This window comes from Delphinus delphis, chromosome 1, assembly GCF_949987515.2.
Source record: "Delphinus delphis chromosome 1, mDelDel1.2, whole genome shotgun sequence".
NCBI classification, from domain to species: domain Eukaryota; kingdom Metazoa; phylum Chordata; class Mammalia; order Artiodactyla; family Delphinidae; genus Delphinus; species Delphinus delphis.
The window spans coordinates 103,030,787-103,057,392 of NC_082683.1; the positions used below are offsets into that span (position 1 = coordinate 103,030,787).

The 26,606-nt window shown below is 34.5% G+C and overlaps 1 protein-coding gene across 2 annotated transcripts in view; it reads left to right on the forward strand.

The window, feature by feature from the left end:
* MAN1A2 (mannosidase alpha class 1A member 2) overlaps positions 1-26,606 on the forward strand; it is a 164,076-nt gene that overhangs the window by 84,518 nt on the left and 52,952 nt on the right. For both annotated transcript variants that reach the window (XM_060027860.1, XM_060027852.1), the window contains exons 6-8: positions 14,668-14,762; positions 18,473-18,596; positions 23,635-23,728. In XM_060027860.1, coding sequence (XP_059883843.1) covers positions 14,668-14,762; positions 18,473-18,596; positions 23,635-23,728 — 313 coding nt within the window. The remainder of the gene's footprint in view (positions 1-14,667; positions 14,763-18,472; positions 18,597-23,634; positions 23,729-26,606) is intronic.

The following is a 26,606-nucleotide window of genomic DNA, read 5'->3' on the forward strand; positions in this document are numbered from 1 at the left end:
TAGCGTGCTTTATAAAAATGAAGATTCCAAGCCCTGCTCACAGGACTGAAATTCAGTTGGTTTGAGGTGGAAACCATTATTTATGGTTTTAGTAAAGTACTCTGTGTTAAAGGTGATTTTGGAAATGCTGATTCTATACTTTGAGAAACTCTGACCTAGCTTTTATGAATAAAATCATTGTAAATTAATTGATAGGATTTTTTGGTCAGGTTTATTGATGTATTATTATATAGAGTAAAATTCATCCACTTTAGTGTATACTTCTTTGAGTTTTGAGAATGCATACAATCTAGTAAGCACCAGCACAAGTAAGATATAGAAGAATTCTATCATCCCAGAAAATTCCCTTTTACCATTTTATAGTTACCCCGCATGCTACCACCAGCCTCTGGTAACGACTGATCTGTTTTCTGTTCATACAGTAAGGAGTACTGGCTTCTTTCATGTAGCACAATGCATTTGAGATTTATTCATGTATTTAGTAATTCATTCCTTTTTACTGCTGAATGGTATTCCATTGTGTGGCTCTAACAGTTTATCCATTCACCAATGGATTGGTTTTTAGTTTTGGAGATTCTGAATAAAGCTGCTATAAATATTTGCATTAGGATTCTGTGGGATCATAAATTTTTATTTCTCTTGGGTAACTATCTAGAAGTGGGATTGCTGGATCAAATGGTAAGTAAACTTTGGAAGAACTCCCCAGACTTTTTCAAATAGTTCCCTTCCATCATGACCAGTAATTGGTATTGAGAGTTTCTTTATTATTTTTAGCTATTCTAATAGGTGTGTATTAGTATCTCATTGTGGTTTTATTTTACTTTTCTCTAATGACAAACTACGTTGAGCACCTTTTCATGTGCTTATTTGTCATTCATATATCTTCTTTAATTGTTCACTCTTTGGCCATCAAATTTTTTTTGTTTTCTCATTATTGAATGTTGAGAGTTTTTTATATATTCTGGACATAGGACTTTTATAACCTATGTGTTTGTAAATATTTTCTCTCTGTCTTTGGCTTTTCAGTGACTTAACAATATCTTTTGAAGAACTGATGTTGTTACATCTTGAAGTAGTCCAGTTTATCAGTTTCATCTTTTATGGTTCATGTGTTTGGTATTTTACTTACAAAGTGTTGCCTAATCCAAGGTCACAAAGATTTTCTCTTGTTTTCTTCTAAATATATTATAGTTTTACTTTACTATACTTTTAAATCTATAATCCATTTTGAGTGAAATTCTCTATGCTGTGAGGTAGAGGTTGAGATTCATTTCTTGCCATATGCATATCCAAAAATTCTAGCACCATTCGTTGAAAAGACTCGTCTTTCTCTATTTAATTGACTTTGCACCTTTGTTGAAAGCAATTGACCATATATGAAATCAACTGACCAAATGTGGGTATATTTCTAGACTCTGTTGTTGATCTGTGTATCCGTCCTTTTGCTATTACCACACTGTGTTCATAATTACGGCTTTATGGAATTGAAATCATGGTCTTTATGGTCTCGTAATCAGGTTATGTGTGAGTCCTCCAACTTTGTTCCCCTTCAAAATTGTTTTGGCTATTCTAGTTTTATTTTCTATATAAATTATAGAATCAGTTTCCTGATTTCTACAAAATATCTTACTGGGATTTTGATTAGGATTATATTAAGTCTATCAGGAAGTTTGGGGAAAATTGATATCTTCCAATCCATGAACATAGCTTATCTCTTCCTTTATTTAGTTCTTTAATTTTGTTCATTGATGTTTCTAGTTTTTACAGATCTTATACATATTTTGATGGATCTGTACCTATTTCATATTTTTTGATGTTATTAAAAGTGGTACTGTACTGGTGGCACAGTGGTTGAGAGTCCGCCTGCTGATGCAGGGGACATGGGTTCGTGCCCCAGTCCGGGAAGATCCCACATGCCATGGAGTGGCTAAGCCTGTGAGCCATGGCCGCTGAGCCTGCACATCCGGAGCCTGTGCTCTGCAACGGGAGAGGCCACAACAGTGAGAGGCCTGCGTACTGCCAAAAAAAAAAAAAAAAAAAAAAGTGGTAAAATGTACATAACATAAAATAATAACATTCACATTGTTGTGCACTATGCAGTTGATTTTTATATTGACCTTGTGGCCTGAGATTATCATAAATTTACTAGTTAATTCTAGTCACTTTTAAATGGATTTTAATAGATTCTTTGGGAATTTCTTTGTAACTAATCATGTCGTCAGTGAACAGAGATGTTTTATTTCTCTATATAGAGAACAGTTTTATTTGTATAGTTCTTTTATTTCTTTTTCTTGCCTTATCACATTGCCCAGAACCTTCACTAAATACAGAGTTAAATGGGAGTGGTGAGAGTGGCATTCTTGCCTGGTTCTTGATATTAGGGGAAGAGCATTTAGTTTTTCACCATTAAGCATAATGTTAGCCATAAGGTTTTATTTTTTGTTGTTTGTTTGTTTTTGTAGATGCCCTTTATCATCTTGAAGAAATTCCCTGCTATTCCTATTTGCTGAGGTTTTTAAAATCATGAATGGATGTTGAATGTTGTCAAATGTTTTTATGGCATTTAATTAGATGATTATATGGTGTTTCTTCTTTATCTGTTGATAATGTGAATTATGCTGGTTGATTTTTGACCATGAAACCAACCTCGCATTTTTGGGAAGAAACCCCACTTGGTCATGGTGTATTATCCTTTTTAAATATTGCTGGGATTGATTTGATAATGTATTGTTGAGAATTTTTTTGTATCTGTGTTCATATGGGATATTGATCTGCAGTTTTAATATCTTTTTGTGTATGTGTGTTTTGTATAAGAGTAATACTGACCTTGTAAAATGAGCTTGGAAGTGTTTCTTCTTTTTTTCCATTGGAGAAGTTTGTGTATAATTGGTATTATTTCTTCCTTAAATGTTTGGTAGAATTTCCCAGTGAAGCCACATGGGGTTGGAGTTTTTTGTTTTTGTTTTTCCCACTAAGTTTTAAAATGTATATATTCAGTTTCTTTGGTAGATATAACACTGTTCAGGTTATTTATTCTTGAGTGGCTTTTGTAGTTTGTGTGGCTTTTGTTGTTTGTGTATTTCAGGGAATTTGTTTCCTCTAAATTGTGGACATAAAGTTGTTTGTATTACTTTGTTATTATCCTTTTTATATCTGTAGGGTCTTTAGTAATGTTCCCCATTTCATCTTCTCTTTTGTTGTCAGTCTGGCTACAAGTGTATTAATATTTTTATTTCAAAGAACTAGATTTTGTTTCATTGAGTTTTCTCTATTTTTGTGTATTCAGTTTTATTAATTTTTTGCTTTTATCTTTACTTACTTCTTGCTTTGGGGTTAAGTTGCACCTCTCTCTTCCCATTTCTTTTCCTGTTTTTTTCCAGTTCCTTATGGTTGGAGCTTGTTAGCTCATTAATATGACACCTTTTCTTATTTTATTTTATTGATTTATTTTTATCTTATTTTTTACTGAAGTATAGTTGACTTAACAATATTCTATTAGTTTCAGATGTATACATAGTAATACAATATTTTCATAGCATATACTCCATACAGAGTTATTTTAAGATATTGACTGTATTCCCTGTGCTGTACATTACATCTTTGTAACTTATTTTTTCCCAGTAGTTTGTAAGCATTAATATCATAGATTTGCTTCTCAGTCTTTCTTTAACTGCATCCTATGAATTTTGATATGTTATGTTTTTATTTTCCTTTAATTCAAAATATTTTCTAATTTCTCTTCTTCCTTTTTGATTGCTGAGTTATTTAGAAGTATGCTGTTTAATTTCCAAATATTTGAGGATTTTCCGGATAGCATTCTGTTATTGGTTTCTAGTTTAATTGGCAGTGAATAAAGAGCAAATTTATTGAATTTTTTGATATTTGTTTCATGGGCTAGAATATGGTCTATCAAAAAGAATGTATGCTTGAAAATATGTGTATTCTGCCGTGGTTGGGTTAAGATGTCAATTAGGTCAAGCTAGATAATAGTGTTGCTTGATCTTCTGTAGTTTTACTAATTTTCTGTCTACTTGTTCTGTCAAATACTAAGTTTTGAGGAGTCTTGAAGCCTCCAACTATAATTATGGATTTGTCTGTTTCTCCTTTCAGTCCTATCAGTTTTTACTTTATGTATTTTGGAGATCTCTTCTTAGGTGTGTACATATTTAGGATTGTTATGTCTTCTTGGTGAATTTCGTTTTTTATTGTTTTAAAATTTTTCTCTTTATCTCTGTTCATATTCTCTGTTCTTTAGTTTGTCTGATACTGTTATAGTCACTCTACTTTCTTTCAGGTGGTATCGCATGGTATATCTTTTAATGTATGTGATCTACTTTTGAGCCTGTTGAAGGCTTTTTTCTTTTTTAATTGGGGTATAATTGCTTTACAGTGTTGTGTTAGTTTCTGCTGTACAGCAAAGTGAATCAGCTATATGTATACATATATCCCCATTTTTGGATTTCCTTCCCATTTAGGTCACCACAGAATATTGAGTAGAGTTCCCTGTGCTATACAACAGGTTCTCATTCGTTATCTGTTTTATACATAGTAGTGTATATATGTCAATCCCAATCTCCCAATTCATCCCACCCCATTCCCCCCTTGGTGTCCATACGTTTGTTCTCAATGTCTGTGTCTCTATTTTTGCCTTGCAAACAGGTTCATTTGTACCATTTTTCTAGATTCCATATATGCGTTAATATACGATATTTGTTTTTCTCTTTCTGACTTCACTCTGTATGACAGTCTCTCGGTCCATCCTCATCTCTACAAATGACGCAATTTCATTCTTTTTTATGGCTGAGTAATATTCCATTTAATATATGTCCTACATCTTCTTTATCCATTCATCTGGCGATGGACATTTATTTAGGTTGCTTCCATGACCTGGCTGTTGTAAATAGTGCTGCAGTGAACGTTGGGGTGCATGTGTCTTTTTGAATTATGGTTTTCTCAGGGTATATGCCCAGTAGTGGGATTGCTGGATCATTGTTGAAGGCATTTTGCATCTCTGTTTTACCTTGATTTTTCAAGTTACTATTTCTAATACTTCATTTGACCTTTACAGTTTTCATTTCTCTGCTAAAATTCCTCGTTGTCTTCATGTATGTTTTCCACCTTATCCACTAGGTCTTTTACAATAGTAATTATAGTCATTTAAAATTCTTTGATTATTTCAACTTCATTAAGTCTGATTTGTCACTTGCTTTGTCTCTAGAAAGTGGATTAATTTTTCTTGCTTTCTTAAGTATTTAATAATTTTTTATTTAATGCAAAATATCATGTATGGATGAGACAGTAAAGACAGAGTTTAATAATATTTATGCCTGGAATAGCATGACTGTGCTATTAGTGTTAGGAGCTCAGTCAGTTTAGTCTGAGTTGAACCAGGTTTGGGTTTTTTATTGCTAAGGTTACCTACAAAGTACCACTAGCTTCAAATTCCTCTAACACTACCTTGTAATCAGAGTGGGCCTGTTTTGCAGGCAAGTTTTTCTTAATGCTCTTGCTCTACTGTCCACTTTAGGCATTCCCTGTATGCCTGTGCCTCAGAGAGGGTCTGCCTCTACACCCTGTTTCTCTCCCAGCCATGAACTCCTGTTACTTGCTACTCCATGCTTCCTAATATTTACCAGGTTAAACATTATATGATGTCTTTGAGATAGAGTATTTTTTTCTTACTTTCATGCCTGACTATGTAGAGGAAATACTAAATTGTTTGTGTATAGTTGACTAATTTGCGTACCAAAAAGCATATGATTCAAAATTACCTATGAACAGCTTATGAAAGAGAAGTGTCAGCCTCTGCCATTTCATTAGGCTCCTTATCTGAAGGTTGAAGCAAACTGTTGAAATTTTGGTTGCTGTTGTAATAGGAAAACACTAAAATGCTGAAAAAGTATACGTTACCAGTATTTCCATTTTTGCAGTTTTAACTCCTCAGACTTCAGGGAGAAACATTGTGAAGTGGAGGGAAGCACAAGTACTTTGGAGCTAGAGGTTTGAGGCTCTGTTCTGCCTCTGCCTCCGTTTCATAAAAATATTTGTCAAGCTATTTACCTTCTGTAATTTAAGTTTCCTCATTTATAAAAGAACGAGAGAGTTCACCTGAGAGTTGTTGGGGGGATTAAATTATGTGAAGGTGCCTGACAGTATCACCTGACTCAATAGATACTACTTTACTTTTCTTTCCTCTTCCTTTGACTTTTTTCCTGTGTGGTAAGTATACTGTTTCTAACAGCTGGGAAATCCTTCTACTTATTTAAAAATAGATAAGTTAATTTCTTAGGTTAGAGTCTACTAAAAGGTAGAGAGAACGTTTTACTTTTCTGACTTTCTCATACAATCAGATTTCACTGACCATTTTACTTTCATACTTGATCATTTTACATTGAAAGCTCTGATCCATATCTATTTCAGGAAACCAAAAATAAATCCCTGAAATCTGCTAAAAATAAATAAAACACTGACTATAAGATTATTCTAATACTGGATAGCCAATAAATTCCTATGTCTCACATAAGACAGAAAATTAACTATAATTTATAACATGGCAAACCACCTCTCTTATATTTAGATAGAGTGTAACTAGAATAAACATTTTATATGCATTCAGTGTTCTGGTGTGGGAACCAAATGAGGGTTATATGCCATCCTAACACAGTGTTCCTCTGTCCTGTGATTTATTAATATTATAAATGTGAATCTTTATAATATTTTCTCAGAACAAGGTTATTTATTTTAAATATTCACAAGTTTAAAAATATTGATGATTTATTATGTTTACTTGAGCCTCAGATATATGACATTTCTTTTACAGTATTTTCTCATTTTTTAACGGCTATCAAAGTGGCATCCCTTCCTGAGTAAGATAACAATGTAATTTATGTGGATAAATGCATCTGAAATCTGTCAGATAAAACAGAGAAATGGTTATGTAGAGTTTAATACGTTTCACAGAATATAAACACAAAATAAAAGAAACAACAACAGCAAACTTTTTCTTTACTAAAACACAGTTGTGTACTTCATTGCCAGTAGGTAAGATCGTTTCTGAATAAGTTCAGGGATATTTTCTTTTTTACTTTTGGTTGCGTTGGGTCTTCGTTGCTCCGCATGGGCTTTTTCTAGTTGTGGCGAACAGGAGCTACTCTTTGTTGCGGTGCGCGGCCATCTCATTGCAGTGGCTTCTCTTGTTGCGGAGCACGGGCTCTAGGCATGCGGGCTTCAGTAGTTGTGGCGTGTGGGCTCAGTAGTTGTGGTGCACGGGCTTAGTTGCTCCACGGCATGTGGGATCCTCCTGGACCAGGGATCGAACCCATGTCCCCTGCATTGGCAGGCAGATTCCTATCCAATGCGCCACCAGGCAAGTCCCAGGGGTATTTTCTAAGGCAAATAGAGTGTCCCTTTTTTGCCCTAAAGTTCTGAATAAAAAAAGAGAAATGTTACAGTGTTAATTTTTCCTGATTTAAATATTAGCCATTATTGTCCTTATTGAACTAATTTTCATTATATTTTTGCTTCAGAAGTTACTGCAATTTCCATTGACCTCTGCATTTTCTGTAGATGTGTTAGTAATTGGATAAAACATTCCACTAAGCTTTGCTGACCTAGATACCATTTTAAATGTACTCTCCAACATTTCATCTTAAATATGTGAGTTCATCTACATATTTGTATACATTCATACATGTTTAAAGTCACAGTACTAATACAAATTCACAGTTGATTTTGATTATGATTATGATTACTGGTTTGATCAGAAGTTAGAGTTTACCACATGATCATCCCAGTAGATGCAGAAAAAGCATTTGATAAAATTCAACATCCATTCATGATAAAAACTCTCACCAAAATGAGTATAGAGGGAACATGTCTCAACATAATAAAAGCCATTTATGACAAAGCCACAGTCAACATAATTCTCAATGGCAAAAAGCTGAAAGCCTTCCTGCTAAATGCTGGAACAAGACAAGGATGCCCACTCTCACCACTTCTATTCAACATAGTATTGGAAGTCCTAGCCACAGCAGTCAGACAAGAAAAAGAAACAAAAGGTATCCAAATTGGAAGGAAAGAGGTAAAATTGTCATTATATGCAGGTGACATGATACTCTGTAGAGAACCCTAAAGTATCCACACAAAAACTATTATAACTAATAAATGAATTCAGCAAGGTAACAGGATACAAGATTAATATACAGAAATCTGTTGCATTTCTTTACACTAACAGTGAAATATCAGAAAGAGAAGGTAAAAAAATCCTGTTTAAAATCATGTCAGAAGACAGTTTAGGGCTACCACAGGTGCTAGAAATTTAGGGGTAAAATCCAGGACAGGAGAGAGCCACAGGAGAAGCCCCAGATTTGCATGCATGAAACTGTGTATTTAGACCACTTGGTTTTATTTCCCTATGTTTATCAAGCTATACCATAATTTTCTGCCTGAAATAGACTCTCACCCTTCCACATTCTCTGCCTGGTAAAGAACTTAAAACTTCAAAGTTTGTTTATTTTAAGCAACGCTACTGAATGAAGTTAATTTATATACAATAAAATGTACCCACTTTAAATGTATAGTATCTAATTAAATACATTTAAATTTTGACAAATGTTTGATATGCTGTTGGAGAGAATACAAACAATACAAACTTTTTGGAAAATTATTTCGCTTGTGTCAAGTAAGCATTTAAAATTTAAAATTCTCTGACCCACTAACGCACTTCTAGGAATGTATTATCTAAAAGTAACAATGTGGATACATAAGGTATACTCAGAAGGATTTTTTTCATTGCATTAGTGTTTGTAGTATCCAATGTTTGAAAACATGTAGTAGGCCAGTGTTTGCAAAGACCTGAATATTCATCTGGGGGCATGGTTAAATAAATTGATACATCTGCTACTATAGAATATTGTACGACTATGAACATAAGTTTGATATATTTCAACCAGTAAACATAGGCTTGATATATTTAGTGATGAAAGCAAGTTATAGACCAATAGCTTGTGTGTGTGTGTGTGTGTGTGTGTGTGTGTGTGTGTGTGTGTATGTTTCCATTCATCCAGTCAGTTAGCCATTGCAGTATTTGGGGCAAATAATAATAGCAGCTTGGACTAAGATGGGTTGTAGAGATGAGAGAGATAAATGATATCAAGGAAGATAAATTTAAAAGGATTGGGTGATATTTTGCAGGGGGAAATGAGGCAGAAGGAGGAGTTGGTCCCGCCTCCAGTTTTCTGGGTTTTGGTACTAGACCGATGGTGGGGCAGTTACTAGATATTGAAAACTAAGAATACTGGATTGGGAGGGGAAGGTCATCAGTTTGTTTCAGGTGTTTTGAATTTGAGGGGATTTTGCTATATTTAAGTAGAACTAAGTAGTAGACAGATGTAATGGATCTGGTACTCACTGGAGAGGTGTTGACTGGTGATATAAATTTGGGAGTCAGTTGCTTTGCTGATAATTGAAAACAGGCAACTTGCTCAGGGAGACAATTTAGAAAAGGAAGAGGAGACCTAGAACCAACCTTCAAGAAGCACCACATTAAAGGTCAAGTATGAGGAGGATGAGTCAATGAAGGAGGCAGGGAGATTGTAGTATTATTAAATACAAGGGAAGTATTTTAAGGAGGAACTGGTCAATAATGTCTGAAAATGCGCTTTGCTCAAATGTGTGGCTAATCCTTAGCAAGATCCCTTTAAGTAAAATGATGGGAGCAGAAACTAGGTTGAAATAGGTGGAGTAGTGAGTGGTAGGAGAGGAAACGGATACAGTAAATTAGGCAGTTTTGTAAAAATTGGAAAGGTACTTATGATACTATGTTAGTAGCAGGAAATGAAAAAAAAAGCACAGTATAAAATTTGTCTACATCTGTATCTGTATTTATATCTAATATAGTGAAATAGTAAAGCAAGTACATGAACTTGAGCTGCACTGCCTGGGTTTAAATTCAGACTTACCACTGTATGACCTTGGGCAGGTTAACTTCTCTGTTTTATACCTCAGTTTCAACCCTGTAAAATGGGAGTAACAATAATACTTACCTCATTGGGTTGTTGTGGGGATTAAATGGATTAATATATATGCTTGCCATTATCATCATCATCATCATCAACCCAACATTTTTGTAGAATATTGTAAAGAGGCCTTAAAACTTTTATATGTTAACATTGAATATCTCAGGGAGATGGGGTTGGTATGGAGGAGAGAGAAGATTATTTACTTGTTTACTTTAAATCTCTGTACACTTTGTTTTGCGGTACGCGGGCCTCTCACTGTCGTGGCCTCTCCCTTTGCGGAGCACAGGCTCCGGACGCGCAGGCCTAGCGGCCATGGCTCACGGGCCCAGCCGCTCTGCGGCATGTGGGATCTTCCCGGACCGGGGCACGAACCCGTGTTCCCTGCATCGGCAGGCGGACTCTCAACCACTGCGCCACCAGGGAAGCCCCACTTTGGCTTCTTAAATCAATTCATTCAACACTTGTTGAGCATGTTGAATACACTAGGCGCTCTTTTAGGTACTAAGAATACAACAGTGAATACAAGAAAAAAATTCCTGTTCAACCGTGGCTTACATTCTGCTGTTGAGGGTAAAAGGCAATAAACAAAGTATATATGGGAGAGAGAGTGTGTGTATACACACACTTACATACACATATATACACTGTTAGTGATAAGTGCTCAGGAGAAAAATAAAGCATGGAAGGGGATAAGGGGTTTTTAATTTCAAATAGGATGATCAGGGAGTGCATGTGAAGATAACATTTGTGTAAAGAGCTGCAGGTGATACGAGAGAGCCTTGAGGATTTCGTTTATAAGAGCATTTAGTTGAAAGGAACAGCAAATGAAAGTTAAAGTTAGTGAAGAAAAAGCATAACTGGCATTCTCAGAGAATAATAAAAGAGGTTAGTGGGGCTGAAGAAGGTTACTGGAGCGGGGAGAAAGGGAGTGAGGCCACAGAAGTAATAGATTTATTTGGAAAAAACATATTCTGTAGGCTTTTAAAGAGCTGTGGCTTTTACTCTGAATGAGGTGGGAAGTCATTTGAGTGTTACGAACTCTTGACTTCTATTTTACATTCTAACTCTACTAGGTTGAAAACAGATTATTACTTTAGTAAATACTCCAATTAGAAAAGAACAACTAAAAGTGTACATGGATTCTAATATCACTTCCCTCCCCAAGAATCTACAGTGCTTCTGTGTTATCTGTTGTGTTACCCTAAGTTTCATTGCTTATGTTTTAAAGCTCTTCATAGTCTTGCCACATTTTACCTGTTTAATCCCATTTCCTCCAGTTCTTCCAGACCTAGGTAATTCTTCTAGTCCTAATTTTTCTAAACCTAGGACCAGTTTTAGCATAGTTCCGTTACTTAAAATTTGTTCTGGTAAAAATAACTGGGAGATTTTACAACATGGACAATGAATACAGAAAAGTTTTCTTTCTATAAATAAATGTCTTGGAAATCTTCATTTAAGTGTTGTTGAAGCTCTTAAACATGTAAATAATTGATTCACTTTCATCATCTCATTAGTCAAGAGTCCCAGTTGCAGAAAACAATGTTTTATCTAGTGATTTATTAGAAGGTACTGGCCAGCTAACAGAATCTTTGGGAGGGCCATGAAATCAGATATTTTTGTTATATAGCTTGGAAACCTGCAGGCAGGAGAAATGCTCAAGCATACCATGTGGCTTTCATGGTATGATCCAGCTCCATTCCCTCTTGCCCACATGTTATCTTTGAAGCTAGGCACCAGTCACTGGAACTTCTGTCAGAGCTACCACAGAAGAATCAGACATTGTCACCACTGTGCTTGAAAGATCACTGCTTCAGATCATTTACTTCTTCCTTCCAAATATTGCATATTTATGTATACTCAGCAATGCCTAGGCCTTGTCCCGAGCTTTAGCTGGAGTGGAGTCTGGAAAATGTTATGTATGTTATCCATCCTCTGCAATGTATGAAGGTATGCTTGAAAGATTTGAGTGAGTGTTGAGTATCTACCACATTCATGATAAAAAAATGAAAATAAAAACGACAGTGGAGTATCCTTTTTCAATTATCAGATTAGCAGCCATCAAAAGTTTGACAACTTTTATGTTAACAAAAATACAGGGAAACAGCTGGTCATAAATTCTGGTAGAAATATAAATTTGTGAAATGTGTAGAGAACAAATTGGCATTAACTATTAAAATTACAAATAAATGTACCCATAGATTCAGTAATTCCACTCTTGGAATTTATCATACAGAGTCACATAGTTTGGAAACATACGTCTAGCAATAGGAGACTGACTAAATAAATTACAGTATGATCTATACAGGGGAAATTCTGCAGCCACTAAAGAGAAGGATGTGGAATGATTTGGAAAGATCTCCAAGGTACAATAAATGAAAGAAGCAAGTTGAGCCTAGAGTATATGATATTCTGTGTTTGAAAGACAAAGACAAAGACATGTGTGTATAAACTGTAATAGAATTTCTATTTCTGAGACATGGAAAATGAGGATTTGATGTGACATGCTAGGAGCCATGTATACCATAGAACTGATTTAGCACAAAATATTTACTAGACATTTGAGAAATCGATAGCTATTTGCATTGTATCAATAGAGGGAACTGTGTGGTCAAGGAATAGGACTGGAAAAGGGACTTATGTTTTACTTTGATACTTTTTGGATTTTATATTATTTGCCTGCATTGCATACTAACTAATTTGTTTTAAATTAGCTACTGCTGTTGTCTGCCAAACTATGTTTCTGCAAATAAGGAGTGTAAGGCTGTGGTATATTTATCATTAAAGATTTTGTATATTCCTGAATAAATTAAGAATTCTATATAAGGAATTTTTTCTCAATGACATAAGGGTGGTGTATTTTGGCGTCGTGTTGTATAATTGGTTACTATGTATGTTAACTGACATAAGAAGCTGAAAATTAGAAAATGTGTCACTAATTACTTCTGGAAGTGAAATGAGAATGCTTTCTATTTAGAAAAAGCTTATGTTTATAAGTTAATTTACTATTTTGAATATTAGTTTTATATGTAAAAGATGTGATAATATGTGATTAACAAATACATAGCATTAATATTAGTTTTTAGATAAGAACTTAGTCCCTTTGTCCTCATGGTAAAGCATGAGGTAAAGAAGCAATACTCTACTGTATAATGCAATTTCTCTTTACTAACATATAAATGTTAATACAGAGAGAACTGAGTTTTCTATTTGCTTTTCTGAGTTAATGGAATGAATATGAGAAAATTATTAAAACTTTTACCTTTTTACATTTTTTTTACATTGTTACATTTTTCACTGGTATTTTTGTGTTAAAGTAAGTATTCAAGGAAATGGTAAATTGTAGATATATGAGAATATCTAATTAAAAGTTCTGCTGAGCTTTTCCTTATTTAAGGAACCTTGAAAAATATCTTAACATCATATTGCTTTTCTACTTGCACATACTCCTCTCTAATTTAGACCCCCAATAATGTTGGTATGCTTTGTTAATATAATGTCACCTTAGAACTTTGATCTAGTCCTGGCTTTCAACTACTTACTTATTTGAAAAATCTAATAATATTTTAACAAAAATACTTGACTGCAATGAAAAGATGGAACCTTAAATGTCCAATGAATTTGAAATTAATTTGAGAGAGGACAGATTTGGGGCATATAGAAGAACACGCCACTTTTCCTAGTAGGATATTATGACCTAATCTCAGTTTTGAGTCTCTGTTAAGTCAGTAGTCTTCAAAATGAGGTACACAAATCTGTTGGTATATGCTAAGAATATTAGAAATCTTATTATATACGTCTTGGTAATAGTACATGGTTTTGAAAGTTTGAGAGCCATTGATATTTAGGCAATTTATTGGTTTTTTTGTTTGTTTGTTTGTTTGTTTTGCGGTACGTGGGCCTTTCACTGTTGTGACCTCTCCCGTTGCGGAGCACAGGCTCCGGACGCGCAGGCTCAGCGGCCATGGCTTACAGGCCCAGCCGCTCTGCGGCATGTGGGATCTTCCCGGACCGGGGCACGAACCCGTGTCCCCTGCATCGGCAGGCAGACTCCCAACCACTGCACCACCAGGGAAGCCCAATTTATTGTTTTTTGTACCAAAAAAGGCAGCAGCTGGGACCAAGGGGTGAAGCATTTATAACTCATAAAATAAACTTGGAATGTGAACATAAACATTTTCTTTTCTTTTAATAAATGTGGCTGAACCTTAATGGAGAATGTTGAGGTATTAACAAGCTTATGGTAATTCAAGGGCATTTATCCAAATTGGGTTGCATCTCTTTCTTTTGTTTTAATATTTGTACTAAGCTTGTATACCATGGATGAAGATTTCATAGCCTAGTGTTTTCTCTCAGATTTTTTTCCCAGTTGAAAATAAAGATAATATCAACACCAAAACCATGTCCTTCCCTTTCAATTAATTGCAGTTTCTGGCCATTTCACGTTGGGTAGCTTTTTCCTCAGTATCCATCCACTTTACAACCATTTTCTCTGATTGCTGTATGCTCTGTGGTACCAAAAGAGATGGCATTTTTTTCCCTCGTACTTTCATGTATCCAGTACATTGTGGTGTGCATCCTATAAGAGACCAGGAAATATTATTGACAACAGTAATTTCATAAGTTATGAATGTTCATGTTTTTATCTCAGATATTCAAGATTAAAGCAGTCCAATTGGCTGAGAAACTCCTTCCTGCCTTTAACACACCTACGGGGATTCCTTGGGCAATGGTGAATCTGAAAAGGTAAATTCTATTTTTATGTGGTTATTCCTGTTCTAAATAAATTAGATTAACTGATTTTTTGACCCTTTAAAAAGGTATTAGAAATTTCTAATGATCAGCCCCCACCATACTTTTTAAGACTTAAACTGTTTTTCTCTTCATATGTACAGAAGCAAACTGTTTTTCTCTTCATATGTACAGAAGCATATTTCTTTAAAACATTGTCTGATTTTTAAAATATGTTCTTTACTTTGAAACAGTTCGCTTGCCGTAACCGTATTCCAGTTTCTACTGCTTGTTTCTCTAAGTCTAGATTTCTGTCTCTTACAAAATCTAGACTTTCTCTAAGTCTAGATTTCTGTCTCTTAGTGCTGTAATGGATTCAAAGTGCTTTCCCTCTTTTGTTTTATGTACACGGCATGTTGATCTTCTTCTAAGTCAAAATGGAACACAGTATACCTTAAAATCAGGACTTCCTATTGCTGAATGTCTTACTGATGATAAAGGAAGACATAATTCCTGACGTTGACTATAGGGTCCTTTTTATGGTATTTACACTGTTGAAGTTCAAAGTGAGGCATGATTCTGTGACAGCTTTATTTGGGAAAACTAATCTGTTTTAGTCATTTCTAATGGAGAACTTTATAAAGTTTTAATTTTCACTGAGAAATCAGTATTTAATACTGAACATGACATCTAGCTTTACTATTCTTTGATGTCATGCAATATATATAATGTAAACTCCCTGTTTGTGAGGAAAAAGCTAGCTAGAGTTCCAGACCAACCTCCACAAAAGGATGTGGTCACATACCTGTTCTCTGTCCTTAGTTTCACGATAGATTTTCTGATGTTTCCTTCAGTAGCATTGTCAGAGTCATATCATATAACTTTCTTAGATAATAAGAATTTTAACTTAATTAGCTTACAATTTAAGTTTGAGATGAAGAAAGACTGCAGGATGTTATTATTATTTGTCTATATAGAAAATAACCTAAAAATCCAGCATTGCGGAACTTCAAACTTAGATTGAGATGAAAATAGAAGGGTTTTCAAGGACCATGTCTTGAACATAAGTTTAATTTTCATGTTGTTTCTTTGTATATATTCATACACATACGTATTTTACTTGGGTTTACCGACCACAGATGTAATTATTTACCTATTTTTTAAAGGTTTTTGTTTTTGATTGAGTTCTACATGTGTCTCACAAACAGACTTTCTACCAATTTTGCTGTCTGAAAGCCAACTCATGTTAATAATCTAACATTATTTATCTCCTACAATATGATATGCAGCATATAGAAGCACAAACATAGATACTGGTGGAGCTTTTAAAATTTTTTATGGTTTGTTTGGATACTTGCTTTTCTACTTCTTATTTTTCTCACTCAACAAAATCTCACGGAAATACTCTTCCAGGTCATGCCACAGAACTTTAAATCAATCTTTGTGATGACTGCATAGTGGAATATAGGATGTATTATAACACATAGGTTATACCATAATTTGTTTAATCATTCCATATCAGTGATATTTGTTTATTTCCATTATTTTGCTACCGTAAACATTGTTACAATGGCATCCTGTTATATGTGTCCTTGTGTAGTGGGGAATTTTCTCTGAAAATGATTCTTAGGAATGTGATTGCTGTATCAAAGGGCATATGTCTCTTTTATCTTTGTGGGATAGATTCCCAAGTGTGGAATTGCTGGATCAAAGCATATATGTATTTTTAAATTTAGTAGTTACTCCCCAGATGTTTTCCAAAAGGCTGTAGGCCATCATATTTCCATCAACAGTGTGTGAGAGTACCAAAATGTCTACAAGTATATGTTCTGTTTCATTTTCAAGAGACTGATGGCTATAAAGTGTTACTATTGTTATTTTCATTTGTATTTTCTGCTTAGTGAATTTGAGCATCTTTTCATAAATTTGTCGGACATCTAGATTTGTTTTTTGTGAATTGTCTGTTCCTAGTGTTGATTGGATTGTTTGTCTTTTTCTAGTTAGTTTATAAAAGAGCCTTGTAGATTATAGAATTATTTCTTTTTTCCCTGTTCTACTACTTGTTTGTTATCTTTATTTATAATAATATTTCATTCCTAAGTTTTAGATGTTTATATATTCAAATATATCTTTTATAACTTTGGGGTTTTCAGTCTTGGTTAAAAAGATTGTCTTCACCTGTATTTTATAGTCTTCTGGATTTCCATAAAATGTTTTTATAATACTGCTTTTTTTAAAAAAATCATCAAATATGATGTTGGCTGTAGATTTTTTAATCAATTTAATCAATTTACTATGGAAACAGGAATGTTATATGTCAGGTTCATTACTATATGTCCCAGATAATAGTAGGCACTTAATATTTGTGAAATGAATGACTGTCCTACATAGTTACTGTATCCATATTTCTTCCTTGATTCTCATGTCTGGCTTCAAAAAAATACATTACTGGCATTTGCCTGTCATAATTTCAAAAACAATATAAAAATAGCACCCAAAAAATTAACGAACTTTCAGCAAGGTAGTGATATACCCTGATACCAATTTTAATGTTTTCTCAACACATAAATAGAACATATCAAATTGAATTTCCAGTATACAAGTAGATATAAAGGGGAAAGTTTAACAAGTACATGGTACTGGGAAGACAGAGGTTAGTGTTTAAAGCTGCCAAGGTGAAGGGCCCTTGATAAACACCCCAGGCTTTCAGCTGAGATCCCAGAGGGCCACTTCCTAGAGGGAGAGGTGAAACCAAGGTAATCAGCCTATACTCAACCTATGTTTGAGAGGAAACTCAACCTTCTGAGAAAGAAGATAACATCCAAAAAGTCTACAATTTTTCATTTATATAGTTTGGCTTCCAAAAAAATTTATAAGGCAGGCTAAAAAAAAAAGAAAAAAAAGTAAGAAGATGTCCTAGACATATATCTGCACAAATGAGATGTACACAAGATTATTCACTATAAAAGTTTTCATAATAGCAAAATATTAGAAATTTGCCAAAGGACCACTATAGAGGATTGATTAAATAAGTTATGTCTATTCATATAACATAGTAGTTTTCATACAGGCACTATGAGCATTTGAGGCAGGACAGTTCTTTATCAAGATACTGTCATGTTACATCTTTGGCCCCAGCACAATAACTGTAAGTTGCACCTTCAAGGTTTGAAACAACTCAGAATGCTCTCACACATTTTCATATGCCTCTGGGGTGAGACATTTCAATTGAAAATCATTAATGTCATGGAATTCTGTGCATCTATTAAAAAAATAAAATGAGAAAGTTGTTTATGAACTGATATGGAATGCCTACTGAGGTACATCTTAATAGCAAAATCTGACATACAGAGCAGTAAGTGTACTTTGCTATGTTTTGTTTAAGAAAGGAGGAAAATAAGAATATATATTTGGATTGCTTATATATGCATAGAAATTTCTGTACTTATACATAAGCTAATGAATGATTATATTTGGAGCCTGTAAGGGGAAGAGAGATGAGAATGGGGTGAAATATATTTAATGTATACTTTTCTACATTGTTTTGATTTTTAGAACATGTGGATATTCTATTAACGATAATTTAAAAATAATAAAATTTTAGATATAAGTAATCTATTGTTTGAGATAATTTCTAAGAGATATGTTTAAAATTTATGTATTCATTAAAAAAATGTTTCATTTTTTTCTCAATCCTGTCTCCTTTTACCTTTTCTTTCATTCAGTGGAGTAGGGCGAAACTGGGGCTGGGCATCTGCAGGTAGCAGCATTCTTGCTGAATTTGGTACACTGCATATGGAGTTTGTCCACCTCAGCTACTTGACAGGAAACCCGATTTACTACAAAAAGGTTAGTTTCCTTGCCTTCTTTTCTTTGTTATAAAAGAATCCTTTAGGATTCTACCCCAAAGATTTGATTAAAGCTTAGGAAATGTTTGCCTTTTTAAAAATTATATAAAGAAATGTCCCTTCTATTTAGAACATATTTAAAATATTTACTGTTATTTGAGAAGATATAACCACTAGTAAGTTTTTTTAAAATTCCGTTACTATCTCTATTTAGCATTGTGCTGAAGTTCCTAGTCAGCATGGCAAGGTGAGACAAACAAAATGAACAAAAAGGTAAAGAATTGAAAAGGAAGAAAGAAAACAGTAACTTTTCACAGATTAGATGATTACCTAAAATATTAAGACAATCTACATATAAATTATTAGAAATAAGAGCTTAATTTATATTTTGAATAAAAGGTCAATATAAATATTAAAAATCAGTAGAATTTCTCTGTACCAGGTACAGCAGACAAGAAAGTATCATTTATAAAAACATATCTTATGTGGTAGGATAAAAGTATAAGTTTCCCACAAATAAATCTAACAAAAGACAAACAAAGTTCAAAACTATTAAGTGACATTAAAGATGACCTAAATAAATCGAGAGATCTATTACGTTCACGTATAGGAAAATAACACCATAAAAATTTCAGTCATCTCCAGATTGATCTATAGCATCAATTCAATGCCAATCAATTCCCCAGTACCTTTTTTTTTTTTAATGGAACTTGACTATACACTTCTAGCATTTAAATAGAAGAGAAAACATTCAAAATATTCCTGAAGAAAAACATGTTGGGTGGGTTTGTATTACCCAGTTATCAACACTAACAGTATAGTGTTGGTGCATAGAGACAAGTAAGACTGATGAACAGAATAAATAGCCCTTAAACAGACCCACATATTTGTGGAAATGTTGTAACAACGATAGCATTGTAGATTATAACAATTCTAGGAGCATTAAAGGTTTAAATTTAAAAGACAAAATCTAATAAAGTTGAAAATACATATACTCTGTAAGCCAGCAATTCCACTCTTTGGTATGTACATTTATATCATATACATAAAAACATTGGTTATATTAGCAATTTATATGATAAGATTTAATACAGCAGTGAAAATAAATTATGGTCACATTCATCAATCAAAAGAGTATAATACAACTTTCATAAAGTTTAAGGAAGCAGAGCTGAACAAAATATCGTTTAGGGATTCAAAAGTGATTTTAATAGAATCAGGATGATGATGAACATAAAATTCAGAGCTGTGATGATATCTAGGACAAGGGCAGTGGTATGTGAATGGGTAGCAGTAAACAGAACAGCAAAGGTTATGTAGCGTTGTATTTCTTAAATTGAGATGTGAGTAGAATCTATATATATTCCTTTCTGTGTATGAAATATTTCATCAATTGAGAAGAATTTTCAGCTAAGATAGCAAAATGGAGCCAGATCACAGAATTTTCCATTTCCTGATTAAATTTAACAATAACAGTGAAAATAATAAAGACCAGCAAAAATTCATCAATTACAATGTAAGAAGGAAAGGCTGTAGCCTCATGTCATGGCAAAAAAAAAAAAAAAAAAGCAAAAGATTTCTGCTATGATACTTAAGTCTGTTTCCCACCCTATCTTGAATCCTTACTGGGCAGAGGAAGAAAGTCAGCAAATTCCTGGTATTCCCCATTAATCTTACAGGGGAGACCAGTGCGTAGGGTGTCCAGTATATAATTCCCACAGCACGAGAGGGGTTCTCACCTTCCATCCTTCATGAGCACAGAGGCTTCAGGAAATGAGCTAGTACACTAGTACTCCAAATCTCAACGTGTATCCAGAAGGGGAGAATATCCCCGCACACACAGTAGGAAGGGATTTGAGGACAATTCAGCTATACTCTATCAAACCAAAGTTCAGGTCAGAGCTGACTCAGTTAAATGTGAGCAAGATGAAAAAGAAAGCATGGCAATTATACAGACATACTGCAGGAAGCAAAATCAGGGCAGTAAATAACATGTAAAAGACTGATAAAGAACCCAGTTTGAAATTTTAAAGGTCTCTGTGAGCAATTCATACTATAATAGAGATTGAATTCAGTAAAATTAGAACTCAAAACCAAAATAAAACAGTAAAATACAAGAAAATTGTAGAGCTAAAGAAACAAATTGAGACCTTACATAATATATTTCTGTAAAATAAATAAATGAAAGATAACAAGTAACTTGTACATAGTTGAAAACTGAATTACTGACATGGAATAAAAGCAAGAGATAATCATAGTGAAAATAGGGAAAAACATAAAGAGATTAAAAAGATGATAAATTTGTAAAACAGAGATAATCTAACCTATAGTATTTCTTTTTTTTTTTTTTAATTTTTGGCTGCGTTGGGTCTTCGTTGCTGTGTGTGGGCTTTCTCTAGTTGTGGCGAGCAGGGGCTACTCTTCGTTGCGGTGCATGGGCTTCTCATTGTGGTGGCATCCCTTGTTGTGGATCATGGGCTCTAGGTGCATGGGCTTCAGTAGTTGTGGTGCGTGGGCTCAGTAGTTGTAGCACACCGGCTCTAGAGTGCTCTAGTAGTTGTGGTGCATGGGCTTAGTTGCTCTGTGGCATGTGGGATCTTCCTGGGCCAGGGCTCGAACCCATGTCCCCTGCATTGGCAGGCGGATTCTTAACCACTGCACCACCAGGGAAGTCCTATATGGTATTTCTTAAGTGGAGGACCTAACCCGTAGAACTCACCTAAGAGCAACAAAAAGGAGAAACAGAACTAAGAACTCCATTTTTAACAAAATTAGGAGATACTTGATACTGCATGTAACAAGATAGGAAGAAAGGTTGGCATAAGCAATCAAGGTCACAGAGAGGTTTGGGTAACTGAGGAGAGGATATTGATGGCTACAGATTTCAAAAATGAAAAGCTAATAGAGGGGCTTCCCTGGTGGCGCAGTGGTTGAGAGTCCGCCTGCCGATGCAGGGGACACGGGTTCGTGCCCCAGTCCTGGAAGATCCCACATGCCACGGAGCGGCTGGGCCCGTGAGCCATGGCCGCTGAGCCTGCGTGTCCGGAGCCTGTGCTCCGCAACGGGAGAGGCCACAACAGTGAGAGGCCTGCATACCGCAAAAAAAAAAAAAAAAAAAAAAAGCTAATAGAGCAGTTCTCTAGATTAAGTGGTACATCTTGAGGTACAAAACCAAATCCTCATTAGCAGCAATGAGAACAGGATCACAGACAGATGGTGGATGCTTCTTTGGACCCCACTAAATATGATGTGTTGAGAAGCTAGAAAAACAGAATTCAGTTAGGAATCTCACTGACAAGTTGTATTTGTGCCCATACACTTCGGTGAGGGAAGAGAACGAATGACAGATTCTCTATTATGCGTAGTGCTGCATTGCTAGTTTCAGTTGCCTGAGGAGAAGCAAAGGCTTAAAAAAGCACATTCACATTTGGACTCTACTTATCCTTTTATGTCAAAACTCATGTGAATTGCTGGTTCAGGAAAAATAGTAATGAGTAAGTCATCAAAAAAGAACATGTATAAAATTTATACAAAAATATTACCAGAAAAAAAAAGAAGGAAAAAATGTGAAAAATAAATGATGGCCAAAAAATGCTTATCAGAAAATAGCAATTGAAGACCTGGACCAAACATCACCATGAGAGAGAAGATAATGAAGCACTCATCTCTGTGAAACAAGCATATAAGATGTGATATCATTAATAAAGTGTAAGAAAAAATTAAGTTATCGTCAAAATGAAGGGCAAAATGGAAGCAATACAAAGAAAGCATTCAAAATACAGTAAGAGACTTAGAAGACAAAATTGAGACAGGCTAGTAAAAGTATGGAAATGAAAAGATAGATAAAAGGATTTAGAAAGGAAATAATAGATGTAGAAGAGAAGCAGAGAGGATTCAATGTATGCATTATTTTCAGGAGACAAAAGAACGCTAATTTTTTCGTCTTTCATAACAACATCATCCTGAACTGACTAAACCTGGTTCATGGAATTATTCAGATTGAGATTGTTGTACATAGAGTTGGTCTCAAACATGAAAGAACACAGGTAATAAACATCCCTGAGCCCATTCCTAAAACTGCATGATGACAGATTCCAGCTGAGTGAAAGATGATTGGGAACTTTGTGTTAAAAGGATTAATGTTATAATGCTCAAGTCCAAAAAATAGTGAAGTACATATAAGGTCCTGTGAAAAAGAAAATGTTTCCCCAAGTCATTTATGCCAATTAAGTTATCCTTCAGATGAGAAGATAACATTCTCAAATAAGAATATGAGAAATGGTATACCTTCGTGCTTTTTTTTTTTTTTAAGCACTTAAAAAATCCGTCATCCAATCTAGAGATGAATCAAAACAAAGTCCCTGGGGAAGTCTCTAGCGTCTTAATATGTTTCATGATTTTTCCCCCCTTAACTTCAGGATGTCTTTTAGGAATTGGAAGTTTAGGAATTTTAGAAATATAGGGATATCTATTATGGGATCAATATTTAAAGTTCAGCAATTTAGTTTTACTTTATTTACTTTTTCATCTGTTAACTTCAGAGTGGTTTCATACTTTTTTATTACAAATGTCCTATTATGATTATATTTCTATGAAATTATTTCTGATTTTATGTTTAGTTATGCATACATTGAATATGTCTGGAATGATGTTTATCACCGATGTTTCTGATGGCTATTTCTGGATAGTACAGTGTTGGAATTTAAATTGGTTTCCGTCTGTGCTCTTTTCTTTGTATTTTTATTTCTTGACTTTTAAATAATGCTCATATTTCATCGTATAAAAATAATGAGTCATTAGAAGCCTTTCCTTACCGTCTCTCTCTCTCTCTCTCTCTCTCTCTCTCTCTCTCTCTCTCTCTTTCTCTCTCTCTCACACACACACACACACACACACACACACACACACACACACACAAGATTGGGGGTGGGATGACAGTGTAGGCTCTGAGTGAGGAGAAAAACAAAGCCCAGATTAATATAAAACCTTAATGATTTTATTTTCATTAATTGCATTCTTAATTTTATTTTGCTTATTAGGTCATGCACATTCGGAAACTACTTCAGAAAATGGATCGTCCAAATGGTCTTTATCCAAATTATTTGAATCCGCGAACAGGTCGCTGGGGTCAGTGTAAGTATTTCTATTACAACTGATGCTTTGTTGAAAGATTGAAACTTGTGCTTGATGTATTGATAAATATACTACATGTAGTGTTAGAAACCTCAGTTAGTATATAACCCTGTGATCTGCTAGTGCTGTTACCTTTGGCAAGTTTCTAATCTCTCGTAGCTTCAGGTTTTCTACTTGTAAAATGGAAACATGAATTTCCCCTCTCACAGGAGTATTTTATTTCGTGTATGTGTAAGTACTTTGCTAAAATATAGTGTGGCATTTGCGCAGGGTTGTACTTTTAAGCCCTTATTTGTAAACTATATCTTCATGTAAATAAGAGCATTGCTTGATATAAGTATGTAGTAGCGGAATATGAAGAACAGTTGAGCATGTCAAATGACTAGAAAATGGGGTGATTGCTCTTAGACAGGCCATGTCTGGTCATTCATTTTAAAAGAAGGTATCAGTGTCTGTTATTCACCAGGCTCTTGAATGAGACTGGAGATAGGGAAAGAATATATAGGACTTGGTCTGAATTCAGGCAGCTCTCTGGCTAGCAGGCAGGGTAGGCAGACACACTTAGAAGTAGTTGAAATATAATGTGATAGATGTATTGATAGTAGAGGAATGTACCAATTATTAGGTGAGACTGGTAGAAGTGATTTCCTGTCTCAGGAGACAGTGTTTTGTTTGGGGAGGGGGTGATTTTCTTATTAGAGTTTTAGAATTGATCTTTGAAGGAACTGATTTTTTAAAAACAATAAATAATAAATGTTTTCTGTTAGTTCATGAAAAAAACAAGACACAAATGGACAATATACAGATGTTCATATTTAATCCTAAAAGTGGTGCTAATGAGGATGATACGTGGAGACAACGTAGTGTAACAGTACACTCTTTCTGTACAGACTGGTGCTACTTTACTAGAATGTACAAAAGACTGCCATCTGTAGTACCATATTTGTAGCATCTCCATAGACTGGTCATCAGAGACCTTTGTCCCTCTGTCTTCCCACTTCACCAAGTCCCTAATCAAATCAATGAAGCTTTTAAACAGAAGACACTGTTCTTTATCTATTAAATCTATAAAGGAAGTGGACACATCCCTGTATCCAGTGCTTCAAAAAGTATTAGGGCTTCCCTGGTGGCGCAGTGGTTGAGAATCTGCCTGCTAATGCAGGAGACACGGGTTCGAGCCCTGGTCTGGGAGGATCCCACATGCCGCGGAGCAACTAGGCCCATGAGCCACAACTACCGAGCCTGTGCGTCTGGAGCCTGTGCTCTGCAACAAGAGAGGCCACGATAGTGAGAGGCCCGCGCACGGTGATGAAGAGTGGCCCCCGCTTGCCACAACTAGAGAAAGCCCTCGCACAGAAACAAAGACCCAACACAGCAAAAATAAATTAATAAACTCCTACCCCCAATATCTTCTTAAAAAAAAAAGTATTAAAATTTGTATGACCTTTGAACTAGTGACTCATTTCTAAGCATTTATTCCAAAGAAATTTTCAGATATATATATGTATATATATAGATAGATAGATAGATAGATAGATAGATATACACAAACGCACACACACACACCCAGCACATATATATGTATATATAGAGAGGTAATTTACAATTTTGGAGTTATTTATAATAGGGATAATTTGGAAACATTCTAAAGCACTCCATAGAAAGTCCAATGGAACTTTCTATGATGATGAAAATGTTCTATTTCTGTCCTGTCTAATATAGTAGTGGTTATTAGCATGTGGTTATTGAGCACTGGAAATGTTAGTATGGTTGTGGAACTGCATTTTAAATCTTATTTACTTTAAGTTAATTTAAATTTAATTAGATATTTGTGACTACAGCCTACCACATTGGACAGTGCAGTTTTTAAACATCCTATGAAAGAAATTTGGTTAAATTATAATCCCTCCAGATCTGATATACAATATAGTCATTAAAAGTTATGTTATAGAATACTTGACATAGGTAAATATGAAATATCTAGAAAGATATTGAGAAAAAGAGAGAAAACAAATACCACAAGGATAGAAACCAAAGTGTTACCTGTGGTTTTTTACTGAATGTTTGTTTTTGTTTTGTTTACCTCTATTAATCTAAATTTGATAATGGACATGTATTACTTTTGAAGTAAGATTAAAAACATTTTTAAATAAGAAGATGCTATTTTCCACACCAAAATCTTAGAATACTGGAAAAAATAAATCACTGTTTGAGAATCGCCAGCCTTTGAAATGACCAGCAGTGTCTCACTGATGGCATCTTAATTATTAAAGTTATAACTCTTTCTCTTCATCATATGGTGTTGTGAAAACTAGATAGCCACATGAAAAAGAATGAAGTTGGGCCCTTACCTTTATTAGATACAAAACTTAACTCACAATGCACCCAAGACCCTAAATTTAAGGACCAAAACTATACAACTCTTAGAAGAGGGACAAATCTTCATGACCTTGGATTTGGGAGTGACTTCTTCAAAAGCATAGGCAACAATAGAAAAAATAGATCAATTGGATTTCATTAAAATTAGAAACTTTTGTGCATCAAAGGATATTGTCATGAGATTGAAAGACAACCCACAGAACAAGAGTTTATTTGCAAATAAATGAGAGTTAATATTTGCAAATCATATATCTGATAAGGGCTTAACATCCAGAATATATAAAGACCTTCTAAAACTCAACAGCAAAAAGACAGACACTCAATTAAAAAATGGGTAAAGGACTTGAATAGATATTTCTCCAAAGAAAATATTCAAATGGAAAATAAACACATGAAAAAAATGCTCAGCATCATTAGTTATTAGGGGAATGCAATTAGAAGCATAATGAGATGTCACTTCACACCTACCAGGATGACTGTAATCAAAAGGACAGATAAT